This window comes from Lytechinus variegatus, chromosome 16 (genome assembly GCF_018143015.1).
Source record: "Lytechinus variegatus isolate NC3 chromosome 16, Lvar_3.0, whole genome shotgun sequence".
Lineage (NCBI taxonomy): Eukaryota > Metazoa > Echinodermata > Echinoidea > Temnopleuroida > Toxopneustidae > Lytechinus > Lytechinus variegatus.
The window spans coordinates 12,994,551-13,004,759 of NC_054755.1; the positions used below are offsets into that span (position 1 = coordinate 12,994,551).

Sequence of the window (10,209 nt, forward strand, 5' to 3'; positions counted from 1 at the left end):
TATATCGAATTTCATATATAGGTCTCGTTTTGTTGTTGTTTTTTTCTACGAAGGACATTAAGGGAATGTGATCCAAGGTAGATTTCTCCCCAATATGATACGTTTAAACATTGCTTAGAAGGGGAGGGAATAACTTAAATTACTTTCTAAATAAAAAAAAATAGAGATCGGAAGTTGAATTTCAAACTTTTTTTTTATAAAAGATATCACAAAATAGCAATAGCTACTAATCAGGAGAGCACTCTGTAAATAATAGTATATCAACTCTTCCACATAAATTTACAATATGGTTATTATATAGGGACTACATTCAATCAACTGACTACTAATTCAATAAGAGGATAGTTAGGCGCACAACTTTAATAATGGTAGTTTTTACTTCCATTTAATTGATTTCATTCAATTCTTGCATCATTTTATGTGATTTTTTTTAAAAGGAATTGAATTACAGGCTTTTTTTCTACTCATTGTATACAAAATTACCCATAATATGTCACCCAAATATCTCCAAGACCTTATTTCCCTTCGTTTTTCTTCTTCTGTCAGATCCTTACGTTCATCATATTCCAATAATTTAGTTCAGGACCCTCGCACTAAGACCCGCTAAATGGTGATCGTGCATTTTCTGTTATTGCTCCCACCCTCTGGAATAAACTCCCAATTCATATCCAAAATGCTCCCTCCGTAGAAATTTTCAAATCGTCACTGAAAGCTCACATTTTCGCATATTTTTTTTTTGATCGATTGACTGTATATTATTATAATCTGCCAACCTGTGCGCTTTGAAACACCAGTATAAAGCGCCCTACAAATGTTATTATCATTATTATTATAGAAACTTTCTTAATTGAATTGATTCTGATTTTTAAAATCAAGCTTTATTTATTTTTATAATTTAAATCTCCATGCAATATTTTCATGTTTGATTTGCCCCATTATTAGGTAAATCTGAAGGGCAAACTTCAGATTGATGTGGATGTCGACGGTTACACTGACCCGAACAATCTATACTTCGATAGCGTTATGATCTATGGTGTAAATCATTACGTTGACGGTGACGTCACAATAGAACCTGCTGATGGGTCGCCATCGTACAATGCTGCAAATGTAGAATTCACCGCCGAAACGAACGTAAGTCAAAGTAAAAAGTACACAGATATTTTTCCCCCGATTATTTTAACGGTTACTCCACGGATTTTTTTTACTCGGTCCGACGGTTATCCGGACTATCCGCGTACAATAGCCTACCATTATTGATTATTGATATTACTTTACATATTTTCCGAATAACCGGTTATCCGACTGTCCATGTACATCTCTGCAATTGCCTTCCCTGGATCCCCTTCCCCCCACAAAAAACAGTGTGCTAATATAGTATCTTGCCCCCTCCCCGCGCTTAGCTCATTCAAGCGGGTGTATAGTGTTTGTTGCATGTGGACCTACTGGGAAAATACAGTCAAACCTGTGTTAGTGGCCACCTGTCTATAGTGGCCATCTGCCTATAGTGACCACTAAAACCGATTCCCATGGAGGCAGATTGTGTGTATAAGAACCTGTCTATAGCAGCCACCTGTCTGTAAAGGCCACATTTTGTGTTTCCCTTGGGTGGTCACTATAGATAGGTTTCACTGTACTATACTGTACAATGACTCTTATCTGCCTGTTATGAATCTAATTCAGTTTTCCTTTTGTTGTTGTTGTTTTTGCTATGACAGGTTCTCCACATCCGGGATCTTCATCTTGATATGACGGAGTCCTTCACAATTCAATGGGATGTACAAGCATGATATGTATATTTACTCACAACAAAGTATATACACAACATAGCATGTAGGCCTACACACAATCTAGGACTTTTCTGGACGCAGAAAATGTATCAAGGGGGAGGGGAAAGTGGGGGGGGGGGGGGTTAGCATTTAATTTGAATCTGAATTTACAATGAATATGCCAATGGGATTAAGATGAGGAAAAGGCAAAATGAGACCCAAAAAACATAAGGTTATCATCACACTTTGCAAACACGCCCTCTACATTCATTAATTATCTTATGATAATGGGAAAAGGGAGATAGAGTTTGTGAGAGGGGGTGACGATATAGCAACGGCGAAGAAAAAAAGCATTTTAAACAAGTTTCATCAAAATTTGTTATGAAATAAGCAAGTTATGGACGTTTAGAAAGTCTTGTTTTACTTTCTATGGGGATTCTCAAATTGGCAATCATGCTTTAAAATAGCTGATTTTGTGGCAACTCTCCATTTGTTTTTTTACACAATTTTTCAGATATTCCCCTATAATCTTTAAAATTGCATATTGCCTCATTCTGCGAAAATACTTACGTCATGGGAAAATATAGTTCACACCACATATGCCAAGGCCAGGAGGAAATGATGTGAAACCTGTAAAATAAAGGGGAAAATCTGAAAATATGTGTCCAAAACAAACGAAGGGTTGTCCAAAAAAAAAAATCTGCATTTTTGAAGCATGTTTGACAATTTAAGGATCCCCATAGAAAGTACAACAAGACTTTTCAAACTTCCATAACTCGCTTATTCTATAATCGATTTTGATCAAACTTTTTTTAAAATGTTCCTCTCATTTTACTCTTTCCAATAAGGTTGCTTCTCTTCTTGGGTTTTGGTTTCCTTTAAAGAGGGAATGAACACTATGTAGTTTCTCATTGGCTGTGTGTTCTTAATAGCGAGTCTTAAAATATACCTTGTTGAAATAAATAGTAATAACACAAAAGAATCGATTAGTCTATATTTTTTCCAGAGAAGCTAAAATGTTTTGGGAGGAAAAGTACTAATTTTGCTACATTGTAACATAATTAGCGTAGTATGAATGTTTTAGCAGTGAATTAGTGTATTATCATTTATGTGGGTCTATATTACAAGACTACACCGCTCCGAATGTTGCATTATGGGTAATGAACCTGTCCAGATATGAGTAGTTCATGACTTAAGGTGGGGCTGTTAAGCTTTAGGCTGCTGGTTCGTTTGCCCTTTAAAGAAAACGCTTTAACAAATAGTGGTAATTTTGACACTTGTGATCTTTTCACGTATTATTTTATCACATCACATTTTTATTTTCATTTCTTTCTTTCTCCTTTTCCTTCATATTTTTTTTAATCGTTTTTGGTCTCTATGCCTCATTTCCCCTCCTATGATACGCAACTTGCGTGTAGTAGAAGATTCAATAACTCTGAAATATCATGTTTATTCTCACTGCGAAATATTATGAAATGTTGTTATTGTCCATACTGAGCTGGCTATCGACTTGATAACTATTAAACTGATTAATAGCCAAAAATTATGATTTTCCTGTGATTATTTCATTCTATAATTATAGAGGTGTCTAAAATATATTAAAGAACACTTAAAATGCCGTTAAAGGGATGGTCCGGGCTAAAAGTATTTATATCTAAATAAATAAAGTAAAATTCACAAAGCAAAATGCTGAAAATTTCATCGAAATTGGATAACGAATAAGTTTTTTATTTTAAAGTATATCAATATTTTGTGAAAACAGTTATATACACATCGTCATTAATATTTATTAGGTGGGCTGATGGCGTCACACTTTATTTTTCTTATGTTATTACATGAAATCACAATCGTTTCATTTTTTCATACATGTGTAAATGATGCGCCTCCATTAAGATGAAATAAGTTGCGGCAATATATAACTAATGCATTAATCAGTTGTCAATCTGATTGTAATTCGAATAAACCTAATTTCATATAATAAAATACAAAAGAACAAGCGGGGTTATGAAATTATCAGCCACCTAATGAATATTCCTGGAGACATGCCTAGAACTGTTTCATTGGAATAACGCAAATCTTTAAAATTCATCAACTTTGTTGTTTGTTATCCGATTTTGATCAAATTTTCAGCATTTTGCTGTGTGACTTTTACTCCATTTATTAAAGATATAAATATTTCCAGCCTGGGCCATCCCTTTAAAATACCGTTAATTACCAGTAAACCGACAGTTTTAGGTCCTCTCCGAAGGAGAGTAGACGATGGCGAATATTCATTTTGACTGATCATGCTGGTCACTCTGGGGTCACTAGATCTAAGATGAAAAGTGGGTCACTGATAAATTTTGCCATTTTTTTTGCTCGAATTGCATTAGATGTACGAAAGTCACGATGAGTTTATTTAATAAGTATTTTCATTCAAATTATGCATGAACATTTTGACAAAAATTGTGCCTCTGCACTTGAGATTCATGTTAAACCCCGATGATGACGGTTTATTTCCAATTCGTCTAATGCCAATTCGTCTAACTGCCAACTCGTCTACTATCATAAATTGGTCTACCATCAGTTCGCCAATATTCACATGGTCTAATTGCCAATTCGTCCACTCACCGTTTCGTCTAAACACCAGTTGTTCCAATAACTATTTATTCCATATACAATTTGGTCTAATTGGACTTAGTGTTAATTATGCAAATTTATGAAAACGAAATGGATATTAGACCAATTGGTTATGAGACGAAATGGTAATAGACGAAATGGTGATTAGACGAAGTGATGAATGGACCAAATGATTATTGGACCAAATGGCTGTTAGACGAAATGTTGATGGACGGAATGGCATTAGAATAAATGAAAATATACCATTGGGGTGAGCGGACGAGTTGGAAGTAGACCAATTGGAAATTTACCTCGATGACCACTCTGACCTTAAATCGTACACCTTTATTAGCATGGTAATTATATGTTAAACCACTTTCTTCTCTTATTTGCCTAACCTCAACAGTCGAATGGAGAAAAGGTAAACATATTTGCCATACCAGGTCTATGGGGTTCTGTTACGTAATAGAGTATTTTTCCTTTATTCCCGGACCTCGAAAAATATACGAATTCAAATCTTTGTAAATAAAAGGAAACCTTTTGGCCACCGGGCTAAATGGTAAAGGAGAGCGGTTGTGTAGGTGAACACGGTACGTGCAAGATCCATTTACTCTCAAACACGAATGCTCACACAAAAACGAATGCATCGGGACAGCATGGAATAAAAAGTCACCGAAAGTTTAAAGAAAACTGTTCGAAAATATGAAGGAGATTTTTTCGGAAAGATGCATTTATGGTAAGTGACATCTTGTATTTAGCTTCTACGATGTTTTTCGTATACTTTTCGTTGTTTATATCATGATTGCTATACTTCATGTACTTTGTAAATGTGTTGACGGAAATATGATGTAAATTAAATTTTATCTATCTATCTATCTATGTAGTAGTAGTACTAGTAATAGTAGTTGTAGAAGTAGTAGTAGCAGGGGTAGTTGTAGAAGTAGAAGTAGTAGCAGTAGTAGTAGTAGTAGTAGTAGTAGCAGTAGTAGAAGTAGTAGTAGTAGCAGGGGTAGTTGTAGTAGTAGTAGAAGTAGTAGTAGTAGTAATAGTAGTAGTAGTAGTAGTAGTAGTAGTAGTAGTAGTAGTAGTAGTAGTAGTAGTAGTAGTATATTCATTTATTCATATCGGCTGTCTATTTAGTTATAGGTCGATTTTCTTTGGTTTTTTTTTCAATTCATTAGTTTTTTACCAGAGGGTCCTATAGTTTAAATAAAAAACCTTGCTTTACCATGGACCTACAAAGAGAATGCTTTGGGCCTAAAAATGGGTGTGTTTGTTTGTGTGTATGTGGGGGGGGGGGTTAAAGACGGGTGCTATAGAAGACGGAAAGGAGGAGGGCGTATGGGGGAACTGGGGGTGTACCAATCATACTGTGTTGACCAATATCATTTATTGAGTAATATAGTAGTCACGTGATTGAGAATGGAATATATTTTCTTCATTTCTATTTAGGTAACGCTCGATCATGATAACCATCGGATACTGAAACGGTTTGCAAAAAGTCGACGGTTCGAGGTGGCACCTGGATTCAACTTCAGATACTCAACAAAACATTTTTTTGCATGGATCCTACACCTTTTGAAAGGTTTCTGAATGATTTTGTTACGCCCATCACGCCCTGTCCCCGTTATATATGACATAGAAGAGAGTCGGATTATTATGTAACCGTCTACCTTGCTATCACTACAAATGCACGGATATATCCGCAAATGCAGAACCAGTCGTTCTGTTCACTTAACATTATTTGCGTCTAATCCTCGCACTTGATGACGTCATTGATGAACAATGGCTACGAACACTGGGCCACTAAGATCCTATTTATCCGGTCTTATATTTGGAACTGTTTTATTTGGGATGTGCTACTCCATTTCCAGCTATGCTGCTTACTTGATAGAACAATCAGCATCATCAGTTGCATCCGGGAACTTAAGGCGAAGCGCTTTGTATGACGGCCATCTTGGAAGTCAACATGATCGTAATAATTCCGCAGGCGCTCAAGAACATTTTCCTCAGAAGGACGTAACAATGATGCGATGTCCGCAGGAGCTAGACTCGACAATCGACCCAGGCATTCTTGCCAAGCTAGATTGCAGAAAGCGGCTTCCGCAGGTCATTGGGATCGGAGTCGAGAAGTGCGGGACCGGGGCCATGGCGTTCTTCCTGACGAGCCATCCGTCTATCGCCCATTCCACACCCCAGGAAATTTATTTTTGGAACAAGCACAGGGACAAGGATCTCGAATGGTACCGAGACCAGATGCCGGTCTCTACCAAATACCAGGTGACCATTGAGAAAACACCGTCCTATATTTTTGAAAAGGATGCACCGGAGCGGATCAAGGCTTCGATGCCCGACACCAAATTCATGTTGCTTATCCGGGATCCGATTGTCCGAGCTGTGTCGGATTATCTCCATCTCCAGAGTTTGGGACTTCCGGAGTTATTGAGTCCGCGGATAGTCCCACCCGGTTACGATCCGCTAAGTTATCTCAATACGACCTTTGAAGGATCCGTCATCAAACCGAACGGTGAAGTGAATACAGATAACGGGATCTTGGCGCACAGTGCATACGTGCTTTACCTAAGGAGATGGATGAAACTGTTTCCTCGGGAGCAGTTCCTCATTCTAGACGGCGATGAATTTGCTAAGAATCCCCTTCCAGGATTGAAACAGGTGGGTCTATTAAAGATATCCCAGGTTTTAACAGGGCGCTGTTTGACAAACGTACTCGCATGCGGACGGCGCAAGCTACCGGTTAATTGACACTACTGATCTGAATATTATTTAGATCAGTGATCAACGAAAGTCCGACAGCGCCCCCTTGATTACCGGGAACGTTTATCTTTAAAATACTTTTAAAGGGAAATCCAGCCTTGGCCATAAAATGTTGTGTCGGGAAGGAGAAAATAAATTAAACAGAATGGTGAAAGTTTGAAAGAAATTGGACAAGAAATAAGAAAGTTATAGCTGCTTTAAAATTGAGATCACTAATACTTTGTAGATTTCAAATTGGCAACTCAGTAAGTAAATTATGACAAGGGGCAAGGACAACTTTCTCATAGGCCATGTACTTTATTATCAGGGATTTGTGGTTTTCTCCAAAGTACCCATTCCCCTGGGGCAGTAATCTAAATATAACCCAGGTAGTATATTGTTTTATGTCCTCATGAAAGAAAAATATAATTTGAAATAAAACTTTTGGGAAAAATGACATTTTAGTCAAAATATGTTTTGGAGTACATGGAGAAATAGTCCTTGCTTTACATCACTATGACATCCCATATGCGGCCAATTTGAAGTCTCCATGGGTATAGTGATTACCAATATTTACAACTTTTAAAAATTCATAACTTTCTTGTTGTTTGTCCAATATTGTTCAAACTTTCACCTATCAACTTGTCTGATTTTTATTTTCCTCATAAAAACAATTTTTTATTTGGGTTGGATTCCCCTTTAACTTCGTGATTAGTTATACACCCCCCCCCCCTCCCAAAAAAAACCTCGAAATCTTATGTCACACTATCATCAGGATTTTCGTGAACTTTTTGGTGAACTTCCATGTGGGAGCTTATTACCTAGTAGGATTAACAGGTGCTTTTGGTCGTCGCTCAAATTATAGGACTCAGATTAATCAGCAACGAAATCATATTGCACTTGCAAAACAATTACATTTTTAATAACAGCATTTCCCTTTTTTTCTAACTAAGCGGAGCAATCACACAATACATGGGATAGTTTTCCTAATTTACTCTTTGTTCTCTTCTTTCCATTTTGTCAATCAAACATCACCCTCGAACCCTTGCCCCACTCCAGGTCGAGTCCTTCTTGGGTATCCCACACTACTTAAACGAAAAGTTCATCTACTTTGACGAACAGAAGGGTTTCTACTGCAAGGCCATGCTTCGTGGTCGGGGAACGATATGCGCCGGAGCAACCAAAGGGAGACCCCACCCACCTGTTGACGATGACGTCATCAGAAAGCTCCGAAGTTACTTCCGGCCCTACAACACCCAGCTCGAAGATTTGTTGGGCCAGCGCTTCTCATGGAGTTAGGTATAGAATAGCCTTGACAAGGCATCGCGGCGACAATCCTCGTCAGTTCATGGCTGAGGAAGAATTTCGATGAGACGCGGGAGAACGCGCGACTTTTGCATGCACACAGCCTTTCAAGATAAGTTTTTTTTTTCAATCGCAAGGTGTCTGATGTAAACATCATAAGAGACACGGAGCCTTGTCTAAAGGCTAGGAGTTAGATTGCAACGCAGCATCTTTTATGTCTTTTTTGAACTGTGCGTTGAAATAATTTGAACAAAAATTAGTTTGACATCTTTGACAACAACTCGTGTTCAGTTAGTTAAGGCTTTTCTTGACATTCTGTAATTTCTGTCCTTTCCATGTTTTTATAAATTTTCAAACATTTTGCAACATACTAAAACCATTAATCATTACGATCAAATATTGTTATTGAAATCGAATCAAAGTAACGATCACAAACAAATAAAACAAGCAATAAATTAGATTTATTTCTTGATATTTTTAGTAACATTTTAGACAATATAAATTATATAAATTGGTAAGAATGAATGTATTTAAATTATATAAAATCAATCTGCAAGTCTTCTCCTGCAAAGCTACAATTAACCCCAAAATTACATTCTAACCGCTGTCCAAAATAAAAAGATAAGCATCGGCATTTATTGTATGACTATCAAGATTTAGTTTTTATACATGGAGCGCCCAAGACATGTTTGATTGTAATTGGATAGTGGGATGAAGTTGAAAATTCCTTTTTGTATCCTAAATATTTTGCATTTATTATGTTAGACAATTTGATGACCTGTATACCATGTTTCGAATAAATTATATTCACCAATATTCTTGTCATCTGTAAAATTTTTTTTTATTTTTTTTAAACAAGGCTTTACACCGTGATTCCAAAGGCGTTTTTAAAGTTTCGATCCTGATTTTCATGTACATGCATATGTAGAGCGGTGACGTGAATTTTGTTTGGTCGTTCTTCGTCGTAGCTTTAAGAATACCGCCATCTACGTTGATACACACTCCACCATCGCAAAGTCTCACGCACTGTTAATGTTCTGTGGTCGTTCCAAGAAGCGCTCTTGGCAATGATTTAGGTCCAAGGGAAGTTTCTAATACTCTACAACATGAAAAACGTTATCTTCTCCCACGCCATTCTTGTCCATTGTCATCATCGTCAAGATCATTACTGCCATCATCATTTGATCTTCAAAAATTTCGACACCATCATATCTTTTATCACAACCATATCACCGCCATCGTCATCATCTACTTATTATTATTATTCATCCCCACATACTTCTCCTCCACCTCATTATCATCATTAGGTGGTTTCAGACCGCCTCGAAGTTCGCCAGTTCCAGGTATTCTCTGATCGGGAAATTTACCCCGATCAGAAAATACCAGGTATTTTGGTAATGTGAAAGCAAACTACGCGTAATCTCCCCGAAAGAAAATACCCGCTAAATAGTAGGTACTTGGCGAAATTACGAGAACTTTCGTGGGGATTTTTCCAAGGTCGCAGGTATTTTGGCGATGTGAAAGCAAATTACGGGAACTTTTATCCCAGCGTGTCGTTGGGCGCGGCGGCGTGGGTGGCTGCTGGGCTCGTGATTTTGAATCTCCCGCCTTGCCTGCTTATCAGACCACACTGCGCATGCTCGTAACTTCGGGAACTTATCCCGAAGGATGTGTTTCGGGGCGGTCTGAATGCAGGAATAATTAACGAGTATTTTTTAGCTTTAAAAAGTTCTCGTAATTTAACGGGGATTCTTGTGATCGAGGCGGTTTGAAACCGCCTATTATC

General features: G+C 37.4%; 1 protein-coding gene and 1 long non-coding RNA gene across 2 annotated transcripts; both read left to right on the forward strand.

The window, feature by feature from the left end:
* The first annotated feature begins 948 nt into the window (after window positions 1-948).
* LOC121430087 lies at window positions 949-3,295 on the forward strand. The gene is made up of 2 exons (XR_005972000.1): window positions 949-1,131; window positions 1,716-3,295. It is a non-coding gene; the product is annotated as an uncharacterized LOC121430087 (long non-coding RNA).
* Window positions 3,296-4,881: 1,586 nt separating this feature from the next.
* Window positions 4,882-8,474, forward strand: LOC121430387 (heparan sulfate glucosamine 3-O-sulfotransferase 1-like). Its single transcript, XM_041627671.1, has 3 exons — window positions 4,882-5,100; window positions 5,817-7,037; window positions 8,178-8,474. Exons 2-3 carry the CDS (start codon window positions 6,150-6,152, stop codon window positions 8,415-8,417), a joined length of 1,128 nt encoding a protein of 375 aa, XP_041483605.1. The 5' UTR covers window positions 4,882-5,100; window positions 5,817-6,149; the 3' UTR covers window positions 8,418-8,474.
* The last annotated feature ends 1,735 nt before the right edge of the window (window positions 8,475-10,209 follow it).